At 37.6% G+C, this 22,441-nt stretch overlaps 1 protein-coding gene across 1 annotated transcript in view; it reads right to left on the bottom strand.

Moving 5' to 3' along the window:
• cacna1aa (calcium channel, voltage-dependent, P/Q type, alpha 1A subunit, a) overlaps nt 1-18,091 on the bottom strand; it is a 116,367-nt gene extending 98,276 nt beyond the window's left edge. Inside the window, 1 exon segment of the mRNA XM_058771799.1 lies at nt 16,542-18,091. Coding sequence (XP_058627782.1) covers nt 16,542-16,812 — 271 coding nt within the window. The 5' untranslated portion in view covers nt 16,813-18,091.
• Nucleotides 18,092-22,441: the final 4,350 nt, after the last annotated feature.

The following is a 22,441-nucleotide window of genomic DNA, read 5'->3' as shown; positions in this document are numbered from 1 at the left end:
TCCACAAAAAAATACATTATACCTATAAATCTTTAGACTTTCGAACAAGTCTTCCTCAAGCCAACATTTAAAGTTTATCTCGACAAACATATCTTTTCTAGTTAAAAATAATGGTTAAACGAATTTCTTTTGATTTTAATTCATTTTACAGTCCTTCCTTGGATTCGGTTGAAATTTACATCCCATTTGCTACCTCAGTTCAAATTCAGGAATTTAAAAGGCATTCTTAATTCATGACACAGCCCACATCACAGTGGCCTGCTGACCTCCAGAGACAAAAATCAAAGTGAACAGGTTGTAGTGTGTAAAACAGCATGTGACGTTATGGAGGAAAAAAGGAGAATGATTCATTTTAGTGTGGCATAAGCTGAAATATCTGTCGAGGCAGCGAGAGAAGGAGAGATCTGGCAGGCTTTCAAAGGCTCTGTACAGTAAAGACTACAGCTCCTGTAATACCCGGCAGTCCGTCCAGCATTACAACACATTAACACCCTCAGTGACTTTTAATTAGCCTGCCTGGCTTTTGCTCCCAATGTGTGTGCATGTTCTTCCACATGCAAGCGTAATAATATCAGTGTTGTTGTGTGTGATCATTCTGGTGTCTAATTTAAATACTACTGTCTGTGTGCGTGAGTGTGTGCGTGAGTGTGTGCGTTCGCGCGCCCACCGGGATGGTATGATGAAAGCAAAAGTGGCGCACTCTTCCTCTGTCTCTAGTAGGGTGGATGAATGGACATCCTGTTCCCGCTCTAGAGGCCCGTGTGTGTGATATGGCCGCAGAGTGTGATGTGGCCGAAGCGTGTGTTTTGGTGCTTTGAAGACCCGTCCCACTCTCACTCTCTTGCATTGTGAAAAAGGCGCCCACTTAAAGACAGGATGAATATGAGACAATGCTATGATGTGCTCCACCAGAAAACTTTAATTATGAACCCACCTTCCTCCCTCTGCACAACACTATATATAGCAATGCCACTGAGATAAAAGAAAGCGGGAGACAAAGGAAGGGAGAAACTGTCCTTTCTCTGCCTGTGTGCATGTGTTTAAAGCAGCATCGGTGGCGCTGGGCTTGTGAACGCTATCTGGATGCTCTGAGAGGTCATTCCTGTTAGGAGTGAGGTGACAGCTGGTACAGGAGGTCATGACGAAAAAACTCATAATGCAGGGGTCTTAACATGGTAGGTTATTCTGTTGCCTATTAAGTTGCCTTGTTTCCACTGAATTCTACGGCAGCAGCGAATGTATCCTTTGTGGAAAAAGCAATTTGAGTTCAATTTTGAATGTGCAGAGATTAGTGCAGAGCATGCTGGATGAAGCAAAGAAAATGCTGATTACAAATATACTTTTCAATTTTTAAAATATAATTACAGGTCATTTAAAAAAGATGGTTTCATTAAATGATTTAAAATAAACTGGCTAGGAACAGCTAGTAATTTCACAAATTTTCTCTAGAATTGCACTACCGTTCAAAAATAAATTAAGAACATTACAAAATATTTATATTTCAAATAAATGGTGGTCTTTTGAACTTTCTATTCATTGTATTCCAAAAACGGCTAAAAACACATCTCTTCAATCTACGCTTGACCCTCTAACATTAGCACGCTCTATTCTATTTCTAGACTAACTACTTGTTTTCTTTTTATTAAAAACTAGCGTTCTCTATTCTTTCAACTTTTTTTTTTTTTATTATTATAAAAAATTGACCCTCTAACATTAGCGTTCTCTATTCTCTTTCTATTCTATATTCTTGTTTTCTTTTTAATTTATTATATATATATATATATATATATTCAAAAAAAAAAACTTTGAGGGAAAGAGATGGTCTTTTGTTGGTTTTGATTGTATCTGTTGTCCTCATAAGTCGCTTTGGATAAAAGCATCTGCTAAATGACTAAATGTAAATGAATTAAGCAGCACAACTGTTTTCAATACTGTCAATAATGTAAGAAATATTTCTTGAGGACCGAATTCTGAAGGATCATTTGACACTGACGACTGCAATAACTGCTAAGAATTCAGCTTTGCACCACATAAATAAATTACATTTTAAATTATATATTCAAATAGAACAGACTTTAAAGACTTAAAGTATTATTTAATTTATGACGCTTAAAAACATCAGCAAAAAAAAACAAAAACCTTACCGATGCCAAACTTTTAAACAGTAGTGAACACACATGTCAAGTGCCCTTCAAAAGTCCTGCACTCATCTTTTCCCTGTGAATCTGTTGTTCTCACACACTCCCAGCATCCTATACATCACGTCAATCTCTCATTCTCCATCCCTTCATCTCTCTGCCCTGTCCCCTCAGCCGGCTGCTCCCTCGCTCTACCTCTCCCACTGAACCTGTGCATTCATCATCTCCCTCCATCAGCCCATCTTCATTCAGCCGAGTGCAGTCTGCACCGTCAGCACCGTCAGCACGGCTGCCTGACACACCGCTCCACAGAGAGATGGATGGAGAGAGATGGAGAGACAAGTTGAGACAAGAAGACTGAGTGAAGGAAAATAATGTAATCTGCAACGGGACCAAAAGACAAAAAGATGCAGATGAAGGTGGAGCACAAACACAGGGAAGCATTAAACAAGAGAGACAGATTTTGAGCTTTGAACAGTTTTGAAAGTGTTGATGGACTAAAGTTGCAAAAGTTTAAGTTGGCATGAAATGAAAATCCACCTATTTAATGACCTTTTCAACTGCATGTGATTTATGTTTTTGTAAAGCATTGATCTGTTAATGTTTTAATTTTGACCTTATAATTTTTGACTCCAATGAAATGACAGAGTTCTCTCTGGTGTATGCTGGACTTCTCCAATCATTTAGTTTCCATTATTTTCCAGTCTTCTACTGAACTTATATTCGTACTTCTTTGTGACCGGTGTTTTGTTTTGCTCTCTCCTCCGCGTTCATCATTTCTCACCGGAGCTTACCCGAGTAAGATCTCAGTACTATCCGACACATAGTACTGTACAAGTAAGTTGGAGTTCAACGATCTCCATTAGAGATATTTTGCTTAAATGAAAGTGTAATTTAGCCAGTCTGTGTTTTGTTATGGATCTCGAATGTATTGTTTGCGATTTGCTGATTTGCTTTTTTGCCATTGTTTAAAAAGAGAAACATTGATGCAGTTTGGAATTATTGAAATTATTATTAGGAATTTCTCTGATATAATATTTGAGAGTAGATTATTTTTACACCAGGTTTCATAAAGTAGACAGGGCGAGTGTATATCTAAAGTCTTTGGTGTTTATTTAGCCTCTAATTGATATCCTGTTATAAATCTGCACACTAGATGATGTAAAATAAACCATGAGTCAATATTCTATTGATTTGTGCTTATTGGTGAAAGAGAAACTTCTGATGAAATGTAAAAATACATTTCCCAAATAACAACAATCATTGCAATTAAAATTGAGCAAAATAATTGTAAATATTATACAGTAAGATGGAAATATGACAACAATGTGTAAGTTTACACTGACTAAAACTAGACTAAAATGTTCATTTAGTCGACTAAAACTTGACTAAAACTAAAACAGGACAAGTTGACTAAATATGATAAAAACTAAAAGTAACATTTGACACAAGACTACGACTAAGTCTAAATAAAAAATAGCTGACAGAATTAACACTACTTGGAAAAGCCAGGACATTATTTTGTTTTCTTCTAAAAGAAGAAAGTGATATACACCTAGGATGACTTGAGGGTGAGTAAATCATGGGGTAGTTTTCATTTTTGGGTTAACTATCCCTTTAAGACATACTGATAAAAAATATATATATATTTTTTTTTTCACAATAACATCAATCAAAAAATAGATAGAGTGAATTTTCATATCATGCTGACTTAAGACTTTCAGAATTCCAGAGATGCTCCCTTGCACTCAGCGCAGAACATTTACAGTAAGTCAGATTTGGCTCATCAAGCATTCCCCACCACTACTTGCTTTTATTGAAGAGTTGCAATCTACGAAATCCTATACAAGTAGTGGTATCAAAATGGCTGACAAGACATATCAGACCTTGGGACACACAGAAGCAGAATAAGTTGAAGCAATCAGACACACACAGTTATACTAGATGCTAATCCACTAATACAGTACATGAGTGATTCAGCGGGCATGTCAGTCAGTCAGTCAGTGAATGTATGTGTGTGAGAATCACTGGTGTGGTAATTAGCAGTAGGAGACGGCGAAGCGCTCTACAGAGCGACCCGAGAAGCCCAGCCAGTGAAATGTAAATATGTATTGATTTCCTCATCTGGCTGTAAGGTCCCAGGCTGTTTGCTTTTCTAATTCTATCTCTTGCATTCTGGCACTGCAGCCTGAATAATTTATTAACTAGAAACAGCGGTGTTTTTCCCTCTCTTAATGCAGCTATAAAAGATAGGTCTGTAGTTACAAGCACTAACACTCTTTCCATCTCTTTCCCTCACTCTAATCACTCATTTACCCTTTATATACCCTTAGTGCTCAGAAATCACTCTGTTAGGACAGGATTAACATAGATATCATTTGTGTGTGTGTGCGTGTTTAAGCAGCATAAACGAAAAGTGCAGAAGGCTAATTAACTTTATAGAAAGTACTAGGTGGAACATTCCCCTTAATTCCTGTTTTAGCCTACTTATAATCACTCAAGCATGTTAATTTATGAGAGAGAGAGAATTACGCAATAATTACATATAATACATACACTACCATCCAATGTTCTTTTAAACTTTCTATTCATCAAAGAACCCTGAACAAAAAAAAAAAAAAAAGATCACTGTTTCCACAAAAATATTGAGCAGCAAAACTGTTTTCAACAGTAATAATATTAATAAATATGTTTCTTGAGCAGAAAATCATCATATTAGAATGATTTCTGATAGATAATGTGACACTGAAGACTGGAGCAATGATGCTGAAAATTCAGAGGAATTAAACTTTAAGATATATTAAAAAAGAAAGCCATTACTTTAAATTGTAATACAACCGAAATTCCGGAAATGTTGGGACGTTTTTAAAATTTGAATAAAATGAAAACTAAAATACTTTCAAATCACATGAGCCAATGTTTTATTCACAATAGAACATAGAGAACATAACAAATGTTTAAATGGAGAAATTTTACACTTTTATCTAAATTAGCTCATTTCAAATTTGATGCCTGCTACAGGTCTCAAAAAAGTTGGCACGGGGGCAACAAAGGGCTGAAAAAGCAAGAAAAGATTCAGTTGGGAGAACATCTAGCAACTAATTAAGTTAATTAACATCAGGGCCCGTATTCTTAAAGATTCTAAGAATCCTTTTAGAGAGCTCCTAATTTAGCTTAAAAAATTCTAACTAGGAGTCTTAGCTTAAAAGTGATTCAGGACCAATCTGAGAGTAACTCTGAGCGAGGAAAACGCAAAAACTTTTATCTTAGTGAGGAGGTGGGGCTGACCCTGTTGCTAGCGATGACACAGTCTTTTGAAGACTCTGATTGGTTAGTTGTCCAAGAAGGAAACAAAAGAGTGCTTTTAAGAGTAGGGTTTATTATAAGCCTTCACTTTGAAATTACAGGCGTAATTTTTCCTGTTTTACCGTACTCTCTCTCTCTATCACACACACACACACACACATTATATATGTATATTCTTTATTTTTTATTTACCATGCTGTCATACTTAACATATTTTATAGGAAATGAACAGCGACATAATGAGGTTCTGAAAGTGCTGTAACAGACTCAAATCATCGCTGCTGCATTTTTCCAGTTGCCAAATATGCTAATGTAGTTAATGTAGTGATTACGTCCATTTCTGGCGCTATGGCATTTCTGCGCAGTGTCGGAGATGTTAGCGTGTCTCTAATAAGATCGGTCACAAACATGATTCCTGCGCGATCTAATATGTAGCATCTTATTAATTCACTGTCATGCATTGTGTGCAACACATTTCTACTCCCTCTTCATGTTTCGTCCATTTTCTCCACTGCTAAGAAACTCTTAAGCCTCTTAAAAGTCCTTGTTCGTACTCCTAACAATTTTGGACCTTAAGACCTCTTTTAAGGGTTAAGATGCTTTCTGAATTACTTTTTTCTTTACTAAAATCTTTTCTTTAATTTTAAGAGGAAACACCCACATTTCTAAGAATTTTCTTAGAATATTGTTACTAGGAGTAACTCTTAGCACTAAGATTTTTCATGAATACGGGCCCAGGTCTGTAACAATTAGCTATAAAAGGTATATCTTAGAGAGGCAGAGTCTTTCAGAAGCAAAGATGGGCAGAGGCTCTCCAATCTGTGAAAGAGTGCGTAAAAAGAGTGTGGAATACTTTAAAAACAACGTTCCTCAACGTCAAATTGCAAAGGCTTTGCAAATCTCATCATCTACAGTGCATAACATCATCAAAAGATTCAGAGAAACTGGAGAAATCTCTGTGCGTAAGGGACAAGCCTGAAGACCTTTGTTGGATGCCCGTGGTTTTCTGGCCCTCAGACGACACTGCATCACTCATCGGCATGATTCTGTCATTGACATTACTAAATGGGCCCAGGAATACTTCCAGAAACCACTGTCGGTAAACACAATCCGCCGTGCCATCTGCAGATGCCAACTAAAGGCAAAAAGGAAGCCATATGTGGACATGGTCCAGAAGCGCCGTCGTGTCCTGTGGGCCAAGGCTCATTTAAAATGGACTGTTTCAAAGTGGAAAAGTGTTCTAAACAGTTTTTAAATAACGAAAGAATATGTAAAAGTATGGTATTTGGGGTAAAAAGCGCCCCCGCAGTTGGGGCAAAAGGCACACAGTAATTAACGTGATAATTAATAGATTGCTGACTTTTCCATTTGAATCTAATGACATTGTTAGTTTCAGATGGTAAATATCATATATTATGTTGGGTGTCCATATTAGAGATAATCACCATGTTTAGAATGAAACCATCATATTTAAAACCATGATATTAATCATATCATATAATAAAATATAATTTGGTGTTACTACTGTAAATATATATTCAATTATTATTGGATCTTCTTCAATACTTTCAGAATCTTTACTTATTAAAATGATTTTGTTTCTGTATTTAAAAATATATTTTTTATATTAACATATTTTAATGACAGTATATTTATTGAACAAAAATTAATTATTTTATTTTTCGAAATAAGCAGAAAATAGTACAAACTTTGCTTAAGTGATTGTTTTGAACAAGTATTAACTTTAACTACTAAAATAACGTTATTTTAGCTGAAGTATTTGTATCAATACCGTGTTCCTTTTACCCCGTGTGTGGAGTAAAAGGCCCCCCTTGCCACCTCATACATTTATAAGATTTTTAAACAAAATAAACAACTTGAATGATTTATTTTCACACAAAATCTGTTGCTCCATTAATGTTCAATACAACTTTTTTTTTTTTTTTTTTTCTGCAATTATACATTTTAGGTGCAGTGAATAGCACATTTTTTCTTAAGGGGGGCCTTTAGCCCCATTGTACCCTACCGTTAATATCGATATACAGTAGTTTGATACGAGCGCATCTGAAAAAATATCTAGGGAGAACAGAGACTGAACTGCTGCGGAGAAAGTGCATAATACAATTTGTTTTAAACATGTGACAATCTTGTACATGTGCATGTGTACTACTAGCCCTGTATAAATTGATACAATTATTTTATGGTGTGCTTCACCATATATATATATATATATATATATATATATATATATATACACACACATACATATATATATAGAGAGAGAGAGAGAGTCTGGCAAGTAAACAAAAAAATATAATATATAATGTTTGGAAAATTGCACAGCTTTTTAAATATCTAAAAGTACACTTTTAACAACAGTCAGTCAAGCATTATAAATATATTATGATAATCAAGTATATTAATGATAGAACTTTAGTAATTAGAATTAAAACTTGGTAACCATGTATGAATGCATATTAGCCATTTTAAGTGAAATTAGGACTGGTGGTGGTGCTTTTTTGGTCATTCAGTGTTTTTGTAAAAAAAAAAAATGGAGAAAAAAAAAACTATCAATAATACTGATAAGATAATAATCATAATATGAATTCTACTAAGAACAATATAAAACGCACTAAGGATTAACGAGCTGCTGGATTCATGAATATTAATCAAGTTGTCTGCATTGGCTCGAACTGATTTGCTGAAATCAAAACAGGGACGACGTTTGCGCATTAGCTCCGCCTACTACCAGAGAACTCGGTAGTTCTTAAAAGCTGAAGAATTCCAAAGGAACTCCGTTATTTTTACAAGAAAATACAACAAAGAATATCGTTTACATACCATGCAGAATTGACACGCTACACTCTCTCTCTCTTTGTGTGTGGCGAGTCGTGCAGGTGTGCTCCGCTTCCATTCAGATGAACTGAAAAATTGCACAGATCGCTTGACGGAGAGCGAACTCTGAAGCGCTCAGTCAGTGTGTTCGGCGAGTGATATGCGCTCCAACTCACACACTGGCAAGTAAAATCTGAGAATTTATTAGCCAGTGGCTAATATTAGACATCATTTAGTCGCCCAGGGTGAAAATTTAGTCGCATATGCGAGTGATTCACTGGCAATGTGCTAGCATGTTTGTATTTCGTCTTCGCTGTTCTAACTAGTGGTTGCTTGTGGCGAAGAAGAATTGATTTCCGATTTCCGATTTGCAGCGTTAAGCAAAGCTAGCACGCATAACTATAGGTCTTGTTTAAGAAAATGGTATCGGATCGGTTCATGGGTTCAAGTACTCCCCACTAAACATTGGACGTCGGACATTGGATGTCTATATTGGGTCCGTCGGTCCATGACCAATTCTGGACATCTATTCGACGTCCAAACTAGGTCCTCTATTTGGACGTCTAACCATGACCCAAATTTTTTTTTTTTTTTTTTGTTATCAACATTTTTATTTATTTTTTATACATAACATCCAAAAAAAATAAATAAATAAAAAAAATAAATAAATAAAATAAAAACAACAACAGACACATACTCAATATCTCAAAGTCCAATCAAAGGGAGGGAAAGAGGGAAAGGCAAGAAAAACACAAAAGTCACTCCTTTATACAGTCACGTATATCAAAAAGAAAGCACTGCCAAGCATCGATGGTAGAAGGCTTGGCCCCATTGATTCGTGCTGTTGTACATTCACAAGCCACTATGTGCAGGAGACTACGGATCCAATATGTTTTTCCACACATGTGCGGTGTAAACCAGTTTTGTATTATTGTCACCATGACCCAAATTTGACGTCAGATTGACGTTCGACATTTGACCTTTGAACTGGGTATTTTTTTGGACGTCTAGGTGCAGGAAATTTACATGATTGTATGTAATATTTTTTTTTATTTACAAATATCAACATTGTTGTTATCAACATGATTGATACATATGAATACAGATTTTTTTTTAATAAACAGTCACGATTTATTATGTGTATGCCGAATAGGCCATGTTTTTTTTGTTTTTTTTACATTTTCCTGTTGAATCTAGCTGCTGAGCCAAACAAAACATAGGACTACAGTTATAGAAGTTAAGTAAAAATTATATATAAAATAAGTCTAAATTTGACGTTGAAAAGACGTCCACAAACGACCACATTTGGACTATAAATAGCCCTTACACGGAAGTCCCACGGACGTCAATATATGACGTGCTGTAGACGTCGAAAAAAGACGTCGCCTGGCGTTACAAAACAACCCCTTCAGTGGACCTAAATTGGACGTCCAAAAATAACATGGAAAAGATGTCACTCCGACGTCACATGGCGCAGTGGGTCGCCGATACCGATGCCAGAATTTTTTGTGGTATTGGTGGAATTTCCGATACTAGTATCGAAATCGGAACAACCCTGGTATGGGGTGCATAAGTGCATACGGTATGGGCAACAGCATGGCTTTGTAGTAGAAGAGCCCGGGTGCTGAATTGGCCTGCAGTCTAGATCTTTCACCTATAGAGAACATTTGGTGCATCATTAAATGAAAAGTACATGAAAGACGACCACAAACTCTTCAGCAGCTGGAAACCTATTTCAGGCAAGAATGGAACCAAATTCCAACACCAAAACACCAGAAACCCATAACCTCGATGCCCAGACGTCTTCAAACTGTTTTGAAAAGAGGAGAAGATGCTACACCATGGTAAACATGGTAGACCTGTAGCAGGCATCATATTTTTGTAATGAGCTCATTTTGTGCATAAAATGTAAAAATTTCTCAGTTTAAACATTTGTTATGTTATCTATGTTCTGTTGTGAATAAAATATTGGCTCATGTGATTTGACATTCTTTTAGCCATCACTTTAATAAAATAAAAAAAAACGTCCCAATATTTCTGGAATTCGGGTTGTAAAACAGCAGCATGGTGTTGGTATCAGTAATATGTTTGTGTGTATCTGTTAGAGAGCAGGTAGTAGGTAAAGGTGTGTAGCAGTGGCAACAGCATTAGCAGTAGCAGCACGTGACACGAGCACCAGCATGAAAATTCAAGCCACCACATCTTTTTTCCTCACTCTGCACCCAAAATAGATTTCTCCCAAGTCAGCATCACACACACATACCACCCAGCCACAGAAATGAATAATTCACTACTAGAACACAAGATACAGAACCAGAGAGAAAGAGGAAAAACATGAGCGGGTAGTGAAGTGCAATGCTAGCCTAAGATGCAAGCAATGCCAATAAAACAACTGACTATTACACCTCTGCTACATTGTACAAGGACATACTGTACATATCAACACAGAGACAAACGTCATTTTGAAAAATTCATCAAAGGGAAAGAAAAAAATATATATCTGTCATGTCATTCCAGACCGGTATGCCCGACTTTCTTCTGTTTTTACTGGTTGCTCTTTTCCATGCATTGGGATTGGAGATTTCAAGTCTTCAATTTAAGTATTATTAAAAAAAAAAAAAAAAAAATAGTACAAATGGTCTGTTCCTCAAACAAAGGTATCATATGACTTCAGAAATATGGACCATTTTTTATACTTTCTGAAGTTCAAATACCTCAGTCCTTACACAACACTGAGGATAAGTAAAAGCAGACAGGTAAAGAGATCCAGATTTCTCTAGCTTGCAACCTTGTGAGTGTGAGTGTGGACGAGTGAGAGTGTGTTAACGACGGGTTTTGTGGCCTCGTCTGCGGCAGCAGCTGAGCAGCGTGGGGCTGAAACATTACGGATGACTACACTCATTTAGGCCCGGACATTAGGAGGTATGAAACTACCAGATTAGGCCTGGAAGGCAAACACAAACATGCACATATACACACATGGCTTCGCTGAAACAACAAGACTGGTGCTCTTATAATTTGCAAACAGGTCTCATGCTAAAACGTGACTTGAATGCCATGTGACACTTTCATTTTCAGAAATGCTGTTGCACACCTTTTCAATACACATTCCCGCCTTATATAAATATATATGTGACCCTGAGCCACAAAACCAGTCTTAAGTGTCAATTTTTCAAAATTGAGATTTATACACCATCCGAAAGCTGAATACATAAGTTTTTCATTGATGTATAGTTTGTTAGGATCTGACAATATTTGGTTGAGATACAACTATTTGAATATCTGGAATCTGAGGGTGCAAAAAAATCTAAATATTGAGAAAATTGCCTTTAAAGTTGTCCAAAATGTCTTCATGGAACATGGTCTTTACTTAATATCCTAATGATTTTTGGCATAAAATAAAAATGGATAATTATGACCCATACAATGTATTTTTGGCTATTGCTACAAATATATCCCAGCGACTTAAGGCTGGTTTTGTGGTCCAGGGTCACATATATATGGACCACAAAATATATATATATATATATATATATATATATATATATATATATATATATATATATTAACCGACAGCGTTTTCCGTGACTTTTGACCAAATGGTCTCATGGATGTATGAGATTAGTTGATTTTAAGGCCAAATATCTGAATCCTTTGCCAATATTTATATCTTTTACAGTCATGCCTATAAACAGAGAGAAAGAGGAGTGAGTGGCAGAAACAGAGACAGTGACAGTTGTGTGAATGAATCTAGGATGACACATTTAACTCCCTGCTGCCCAAATGGAAGAGAGGATCTAAGATGACGAGACAATTCTATCATCCAGTCATATCCCATCATACCCACTGTTGAGACAAATAGGAACATGTTTTGATGCTGTGAACCAGGGGAGAAGAAGAGCTGAAGTGTCCATTGAAGCCTGTGTTAAACCAATTATGTGACGTATGTTATTAAAAAAAGAAGAAAAAAAATCAATGTTTAACTGAAAACCGTATGCCTTGTGATATGTTTGCATTTAGGTGTGTGCATTTATGCTTCGATCCTAATTAATTTACACACGGACATCCAATCTTTTTTTGAGTACCTTTCTTAAGATTTTTTTCTTCAGTTCTCAGAATCTCTTTAATATTAGATCACACGTGTATATCCAGATATATAAATGCTTGTGCGGTCAGTGTTATTTTAGAAAAGATATAAATAAAAACAAATTTAAAACATTAATAAAAACTGTAATGCTACCTAAATCATACCGTTTACATTCTAATCTTAGTAAAATAAAATAAAAAATGTATAACTAAAGCTGCGTTTCTTGGCTATTTTATTAGTTTTTAACATTTTCTTTTAAATATGTCTCTATAGTTTATATGATTTTTAAATTTATTTTAGTTTTAGTTATTTTATTAAGTTAAACTAAATGAAAATGAGAAATGTTGCCTTGGCAGCTACATATATAAAACATTTTATTTTATTTTAATTATTTTATATATTTATATAAGTAATTAATTAATTTTATTAATTTATTAATTTATTTAATTTATATATTATGGTTTTGGCTTTAGTTAACTATAATAACCCTGTATGCAGTTTACGTACAACACAAAAAAACCTGAACAACAATGTCAAGTTTGTGTTTCACAACTGCAAGTTGGGCACCTTAAACCTTGTAAATAACACTTAAAGTATTCATTTGGAGTTGGATTTGTTTGAACTAACACATTGCATTTACTTTTCAATCCAATCAGTGCCAATCTGTGCAAATACAAAACACACCAGATGTAAGTAAGTTATTAGAAAGTGTTAGAATGAGTAAACATGAAAATCCAAGAAATATTAATACTATAATCCAGCCATTACACATAATACATAACCACTTTACATTCGAGGCTTATAATTGATCAGATTCTGCTGAATAGACAAGAGAAGAAAAATATTTGAGTGCATAATACGGACATGCTTACGCAAAACACCACGTACAGATTCAGTGGCATAAACAGCCTGTTCTCTTTTCTAACTTAAAGACACTCTGCAGACCTCTTAGAAAACTACAGTCTCCATTTCTCCTCCAAACTGGCATTGGAGTATGCAGTTAGACAGCGATGCCTGTCTGTGGCCCATCTGTATGCATACAACAGAGGACTGACTCCAAGGAGGCAGAAAGGCGGGAGGGAAGGAGAACATGCCATTGAGAACTGCTCTTTCAGTCCGCCACTGTTATTTTTAGCCTGACAGGAACCTCGGAACAGGGGAGCGCAAAAAACATGCTTGTGATGAAGAAAAAAAGAGGTTCGATATGTCAAAAAAATGTGTGAGTTTGTGTGTACATACCATAATTCTTTGAAACACTGAAACACAAATGGTAGACCTGGATACGTCAGCACCTGCTAACACAAAACTAGCTTGATTCTAGTGCAGGCATTGATCATCGCTGACAAAAAAAAAATTGTTTGCTTGTATGCTTAGTTTTGCCTGAGAAAATGAGGAGAAGGAATTGCGAGAGAAAGGGAAAGAAAGGGAGAATAAATAATTTAAATTCTGCAGATTGAATGTAGATCACTGCCTCTACGCATGGAAGAAAACTGCAAGGGCTCACGACTCACGACAACTTCTTTCTATCAGTCTGTCTCCCTCTGGTGTCCACTCAACCACTCTTTCCGCCTTCTCCTCCAACTTATCTATTTATAGCATAGTGTCTTTTATATTATTAATTTCTCTTTCTTATCTATCTGTCATTCTTTGGTGGAAAACAAGACTTGATGGTTTAACTATGAGTTCAGAACATTCAGTCAACTCATTTGTGGTTGAAAACATCCATGCGCTTCTCTTAATTCAATGAGACCAAAGGTACAAACATGTTTCATGACTAAATACGGTTAATGAGCATATATTTAAGGTCCCTTTGGATAGATGTGCATAATTATCTGCACTCCACATAGGCTGCAGTTTCATAGTCGTCAATGAAACTAAAATTAGAAAACACAGCTATAAGGTTACATACCATTTACAGTGCAGAGAGAGATGGCCCATAAATGTAGAGAGGCTGAGACAATGTAGGCATCAAATGTCTTTTTAGACTTTCACTATCTCTGTAGAGAAGGTAAAAGAAAGGATGCAATGTTTGGAAACCATAAATTGAGTTTCATCAATTTCATACATACAATTTCATCTAATCTACATGTGACACACTACTACGTACTTCTGCAATTCATAAATTCTTATTCAGTCTGTAATATACAAATCAGTCAGCTAAAACTACCGAAAAGGCTGCTATACTGTAGGCATCTACAAACACTTCTGATAAAGCAGAGATTCCCCAAGTTAAGGACCTCAGATCACAAGGCCTCATGTTTGCGTGAGATAAATCAGAAGAATGAGGTTTATAGAAAGAGTGGCTTTCAGGCCAAGGTTAAAGGTCACTGAAAGCTCTGGCAGATCAAAATACAGTGTCAAAAGAGACGTGTGTGTGGGTGCAGTGCTGTGCACATTTAATGATTTTAAATCCTAAGAGGTCTATTACAAAAGGCAGGGAGTAAACTTTTTCTGGAGTCTGCTTTTTTTTCTGTAGCTAAAGATTTGTTTAAATAAAACACTGCTGTTTCTTGTGTTGTTCCACCATTATATTGATAAGGTATCAGGCATCCAATCTGTTTTAACAATAAGGTGAAAAGTCTTTAGTGGAAGCTACATTGAACTGTCAAGGACCATATCAAAATATACATACATGATTTAATGGATTTGCTCAATGGATGCACATGGTTTTTCATTTTCAAAAATAAATATGCATTTAAAAACAATATAAAACTGAAAAAAAAAAAAAACAGTACCTATTTCCAGATGAATGGGTTTCATAAAAACTCACACATAATAACTTACACCTACATACACATCAAGCATTCCTAAAATGCAAGTTTTTATACAACAGTGCCTTACTATATAGTAGAAGAAAACAAATATGTTAAATGAGTAGTATGTCCCAACTTCAAGTATTCATAAAACAACAGGCAAAAAATATATATCTATTTAATAGGCACCTTACTTTCCCATAAACCCATGGGAGAAAAGTTGTTATAGGCTAATCGTAAATGATACTGAACATGTGGCTGATGCCATAGGTCACATGTCAATACCACACACACATGCATACTTATAAAATGTAGTTTATTAATGATTTTGGAAGTAGCTACTCCACTCACATATGCCATTCCAGATTAGCTTTCAGTCTGTGTGCTGCTTGATTTTTTAAAACATTCACGAGTTTGTACTTGCATATAATAGGATTTAGCAAATATTAAGCATATTTGGTGTGCTGTCTTGAAGGAGTGCTCCGAGCTCGGAATATAGCCCGAACCCAGATAACTCCCCCCACCCATCCCTAGTGATGAGAATAGTTAAAGAGTGAGGCGCTGGGGTGGAGGGGGGATGCCGGAAAACTGTCATGGGACAGGGGTGAGTTGACTGAGTGTATATATGTCATGCTAATTAAGTCGATCAACTAGAAGAGCTGCATTGGTTGATTATCTGATCGTGCTCCTCCCTAACCTTGTTAATAAAACATAATTTTTTGTTGCTATGAACTATAGAGACGACTAGCCAAATGCAAGTTCCTGGTTATCACGTTTAGTAAACTGATGTATAAAAACAATATAACACTGTATGGAACATCAGCACTGCTGTGATTGCCTGCTGCGGCCTTGTGATACTGTTTTAACAATTTCCAATTCTCTCCATACAAAACCCCATTTGTCTTTAAACACGAGGCACTATGAAAAATGCAAGTACACTTATACACCCAGTATTCTCCAGGAGCTCTTAGAATATGGGAAATGGTGGCTTCCCCCTCCCCTCACCTCCTCTTCACCATCGCTTTCTCTCGAATGAGACCGAGCTGAGAGACCGCACATGCTGACATCAGCAAGCCTCGGCGCGCCACAGCGCCGCCCGTTACCGTCACACAGCACCGCTCACCTCGCGCCCTTACCGTGCGTAACACACCGATCACACACGCACACCAGAAATAGACTCGATTCATCTTGCCACCGAAATAACTTGACAAATAAACACCTGGAAATATTCTAATGAAAAATCTGCGAGCAAATCATGCGCTCGCTCGCTCGTGTTTTTCTTCATAGCTATCATTTAACCAGCGGCAATGTGATTCGTGTTTTAAGACATTTTCAGGTGACCTTACATATGCCACACTCAAGCGCACTTTACCTGCAATCGGAGGCCCCAGGGTATTCACTGAGGGGGTTTAAAAGGATATGGCCATTCGGTGATCTTTTTGGCGTATTTTCTCACGAAGTTGTCCTCACTGAAGATGAACAGAGATCGGTTGACAGTGAAGCAGTTTTGCCGCACCGGTATAGGGTTGTACAGGGCCATAGTTCTGGCTCGCTGGGCCATTGACTGCTTGTACACTCTCTGAGGGGCACCTGGCGGGCCCCCCTGCCTGCTGCCGCCGCGGCCGGGGCCCCCTTGAGCGTGTCCCGGCCCTCCGCCATACCTGGACGGCACCTCATCTCCGAACCGAGCCATTCTATAGACACCAAATGCCAGTCTTCACGAAGCAGGAAAAAAGGGGGCGAATATTCAACGCGACCACACCACATTACATCCCATCTGCTTCAAAACTTAATACGTGTATAACTGGAGTACACATTTGTCTTCATGGCTTTTATAGGCTATGCGATGTTACGCTCCAGGAGCTGATGGTTAGATTTTAAGCAAACGAAAAAGAAAACGAACAAAAAAAAAAACCCAAACAAACAAAAATTCGAACAAAAAAAGCGTTCCTTATATTTTGTAGTTCACAGGTTTGTTGCCCACTTCAACAAACAAAATGGTCCATCATCACCTCATTTTATGTCCACAATCAACATATTTCCACGGCCACGCAATTCTTGGCTAAATATCTCGTTTTCTGTGGCTCCATCCTCATATTTTCCAGAACTGTCTCTCATCCGCGCTTTTCCTTGAAAATTCAGGTTGCAATAATCACAGCTACAATCATTTATACGACCTAGGTGTGATGGCTAACCAAGTGAACAAAAATGGAAACATTTAAAACAATCGTTTGAGTGCAGTTTTAACTGTACATTCTGATGATTACAGTATCCATATCTATTTTAAACGGGGGAAAAATAGGACAAAAATTGATTATTTATTTATTTCGCAACATCCGCAATATTTGGCACGGTGTAGCTATAATCTGCCTTCGGTCACCTCGCGCTCACGTTTACTCGCATGTATTTGCATCTCAGCTACGGAGAGATGTGCGATATCCGATGTTAATTCCGTTTTCCTCTTCTTCACGACACAGGCATCATCACAAGTATCGATTGTTTTTTTTTGTTTTTGTGCTCACTGGTAAGGTGTCATCCTTTTCGCCAGAGCCATCACTGGAATTTCAGTGCAAAAGAGCCAATCCAACCGTCATAAAATCCAATGAAGGGACACTCAGTGACAGAAAGTAGAAGCATCAATCGCGAGGGGACAACGGCGACATCTCTGGGTTCCCATAGCCGCTTCTGTTCCCCTGCACTGGGCTCTGGGCCGCGTTGGATCTGTTCATCTTCCCCGAGTGTGAGGGCAATCCGTTCGTGAGAACACTCGGATCGCTCTATTCCTTATTTCTGCCAATGTTGAGCTGTCTGTTAGCCTCGTTACTCTCCGTCAAGCGCCCCTGAGGAAAAAAAGAGGGGGAGGAGGCAGTTGAGGACGAGTGTGGGGTGGGGGCTCGCAGGATATCAGCTTGTGAAACACAAGCCGAACGAAACAGTTAGCTCCGATCAGCTGGCAAGCTAAGCTATAATGAGCCACTGATCAATTCAGCGCTCTGGCCAGTTCTTGCAGCACATGACGCACGGCGCACGCACCCCACTGACTAATTTATTCTTCTGACTCCGGTCTGTACCTGTACCGACTGTTGAGTCTCCACCGAATGCGCTCTCAGCCTCAGCTCACCTGCCTTTGCCGCATGAAAATACAGTCGGCTTGTTTATACGACACTGAGGGGTTGTGCAGTTTTAGAGATAACGGAACGTAACAAGCTGACAGCGCGTTGTCAGGTTATGGACTGTTTGTGCCAGTGGTGGGGATGTGAGCGCTGGGAGACAGCTGCGCATTCAAACGCGCGTCTCTCGGGAACGGCTCCGCTTTGCGAGGGCACGCAGGGCGAGGACCGACAGGCTATTCTTAGAAGCAGACATTTCGGAATTAATAGAGGGAGATTTCCCATCAGTACAGCTGACAACTCTCCCTCTCCTCCATCCCACCCATTTTTTCAGCAATAGTGAAAAAAATGGCACCTGTGAAGTTTAAGCTACCTTGCAGAAAAATGCCGTAAAAATACAGTAACTATGTTACAAGCATCAAGCGGGGATGGCATTTTGGTGGCAGTATATATTTTTTAGTTCAAACTGTAGGTCTATGTGGTTCACGCATGGAATTGGGAATTGCACCAAAAATTGTACATTGTAAAAAAATAAAACAACAACAACAACAACAGCAACTACTATTTAAATTTAAACCTACACAGTAAGTTGCTAACAAATTCACAGTGGAGATTTTACATATAATTAAACGCCAACCATTAAATATAGGTTATAAATTGAGCCCGATCTCATAAAAACGCGTTTAAATAGTATGTCAAATAGACACAGAAAATCGTGCTACTGTAAGCAAAAATTTATTTTGGCGTGCATATGATACGCAGTTTTCGCATGCATATGATACGCAATTTGTTGGCGTGCATTTAATACACAGTTTTCGCGTACACCTGATCCGCATCTACCCCACACCCTTAATCCTACCCATTGCATATCATATGCACGCCAAAGTCAATTTCTGCTGCGCCAAACTGAAACATTAACTCACGTACTTTCATTAGATCAGCTTAATACATTAGCCATGTGACCATGTGATGTGTTAGAAAAACGGGTTTGAGAGTGAATGAAGCAAGAGCAATATGCTTTAGGACGCGGCAAAAATCAATAGACCCGCGCGACCTTAACAGTGCCCACCTATCCGATATCACAGGAAGCAGCAAGCAGAGGTGGATATACAGTACTGGTCCTCCTAAATGCCCCATCCCATCCCACTGTCTAAAACAAGTGGACACAGTCGTGATACAGCGGACAGTGCCTCTCTCATGTGTCGTTTTAATCAGTTATAAATCCCTGCTTGCCCACCTAAAAACTCCCCCTGAAACAAATCAGAACCAGAATTAGCTTTATTCGCCAGGTATGCGCAAACACAGGAGGAATTTGTTGTGTTTTTTAAGCTGCTCCATACATGCATACATACACATCTGTCATGAGAACAGGAAAACATTTAAATAGTAAGACTTAACGATAAATAGTAATGTGTATGAACAGCAGATTTATGTACAGATTTGTGCATTATTTACTCTATATACAGCTGTATAAATAAAGATGCATATTTACAATACTTGAGAAAGAGGCAATAATTAAAGATGGAGAATGATTTATAGAAATTAATTACACAGGTAATGATTCACGTGTTAGCTGTTTAAGCTGGAGATGGCATGGGGGGGGAAATTTATTTATTTATTTATTTTTTTTGTAGAAATAGAAGAAATAGGCTACCGCAATATCACAAGGCCTACTGCTGCGAAAAGAATTATGTGAACTTGAGGGGAAAAAAATGTCCTCTGGATCTCTGCTCATCCCTTGATCTTGTGCAGCAAGCTGTTCACTATCTGAACCAGCACGCGTGTGATCAACCGTATGTGATGCGTTTAGCGTCAGCCCGGAAGAGCCGGGGGTCAAGAGCTCAAACAGGCACCAGCCTCCAAGCCTCCAGGCTTCAGTCAACAGATCAACAGCGGCTGACAGGCGACTTTCTCCTGTAGCCTTTGTCTGAACAGTCAGTCAATTGAGTGTAGAGAGCACACACTGCATCATACATTATGGCTTTTATCGGTAATATCCGAGTAATTTTAGAGCTGCATCCTGTTTAAGTTTGTGATTATAAATCTATAATGAAGTGATATTGCAGCTATATATTTACCCTTTAAAGCACCGCAGCGTAGTTGCTATGATTACGTCCTAAAACGTACGCGAAATCTGTTCGAAAGTGTTTTTTGTTGTTGTTTTTTTTGAGCAAAGTAAAAATAAGCGTTCTGAGTGAGTATTTTTAATATAACTTTTGTTGTTATTGAAACACTATTTAAAACACAATTGAAACGTAAATAATAGCCTAAATCTATTACAAATAAATATGTTTGGCGTTTGTGCCATTTAAACCACCCTCAGCCTTTGGTTTGGGCGGTTGCATTAATGAAACCTCAAACCCCCAATACAAAGTTTGATCTGTAAGCTCGGTTAGGCAACAGCACCGATCTAATGACAGCCGCGAAGGCAGCTGTCCATGGTTCTGAAACACTGCATAGCCATAACTGCAGATCTAAATTAAAAATATAATATAAAACAAATAATGATAAAAAAAAAAAAAAAAAAAAAAACATGCAGAGCATTTGCTTCATGTAAAGGCAGTTTGGGTTCTAAAATAACATAAACTTACATTGCAAATAAATAAAACAAGAGTGGTGGTGTAGGCTATTTGCAACAATTTATTAACCTAATTTTGTGAAGTAGGCCTAATTACCACTAATACCAGCCAAGTATTAGACTACAGTTATTGTTTCAGATCAATGTGTGGACAAATTATATGTGCTGGTTTTATGATTTGTAGAATTATCTTTCAATTATTCCAAGTGAACAAAATTGAGAACTGGTGAGTCAGAGCTCTAAACTGTGGCCTAAATTCATTAATCAAACTATGAACAGAGGGGGGAAAAAAACAAAACATGCCAATTAAATGCTATATAAAGAACACATCTCTGCAGTAAAGTAATTGAACACCCACAAACACAAAACAAACCAGAATTCATTATCTTTCAAAAACAAAACTGCCAATTTAGTGACTGTCCTACACAGTCTAGCGGTTCCTACCCCATAAAAACCCTGATCAAGACAAATCTTGCTCATCATCCTGACAGCTGCCTCTGTACGAGAATTTTGCACAGCTGTGATATTACATTGCTAAAAGACATTTCAAATTTAGACAACACAAATGAAGGGTTTTGCTTAGCGTTATTGGGACCGGCGAACATTTTTTGGCCATTTAGAAGATAATGAATGTATAAAGAGTGTATGTGTTCATCAAATTAAGTTATTATTGTGCTACCACTAATCTTCTTAATGAAGAGTTTCTGTATATTGTACATGTTTAAGTATTGATTATGAATGCAGTCTCAGCGGTGGGTCTGTATGCTGTGATGTGTGCTTTAGTCCTGTTGTGTCAGCCTTGTCACACAGTTGGGGTTCACAAGGCAATTGCTTTTGAATGCCAGAGCCTCTCTCCTGCTGCCAAGCAGAAACACCCCTCCCTTAGTGCATTATTAAAGCATGCCACACTAATCTAACACAGCAGCACACAGAAAACACACAGCCAGCCAAAGAAAGAGAGAAGTCAATAAGATGTCTCCCTACACTGCTCTGCAAAGGCAAAACAAGCTGCACATTTTGCCAAAATTGAGTTACGAGTAAATTCTGGTCTCTTAAGACTGTGATTTGTCCTGTGACAGACGAGTTTGGCTCAGCGATGCTCAGCTTCAGAGAAAACGTGGTGTGAGAATTGTCATCAAATTAATCAAAATTCAATCAAGTGCTCAGTGCGACCCTAAAACTGTCACATGTAAATCTCGCAAAACAAAGGAAACAGCATAATGCATCAGTTTGCAGGTGTGCAATCAGTGACTGCATATAATAGTGATAAAGAGATGGTAAAAATGCGAACGTACGCACACAGGGCCGATCAAGAATTCTGAAGTAATGCTGCTGTGTATTTGCAGCAGAAGCTAAACTCAGTGACTCATAAACTTGAATAATTCATAAACAGCATGTATACCAGTTTCTCTGCTCCTTATTTAACCTTATCTTCCAGTTATAAATCCTACTGGTCAGTGGAATGGGCCCTATTCGCAACATATCACCCCTCTGAATGTAAGTGTGTCAGATGCAATAAACATGTACTAGAGAAAATAAGAGAGTTGAACACAAGATTGCTTTGTGTGTTTATGGGCTTCTTTAGAGGCTCATTTATGCTTAATATTTTATACAATTAAAATGAAAACACAAAT

This window comes from Onychostoma macrolepis, chromosome 03 (genome assembly GCF_012432095.1).
Source record: "Onychostoma macrolepis isolate SWU-2019 chromosome 03, ASM1243209v1, whole genome shotgun sequence".
NCBI lineage: Eukaryota > Metazoa > Chordata > Actinopteri > Cypriniformes > Cyprinidae > Onychostoma > Onychostoma macrolepis.
Note: the sequence above shows the minus strand (reverse complement) of the source record. Positions and strands in the feature narration are given on the sequence as shown.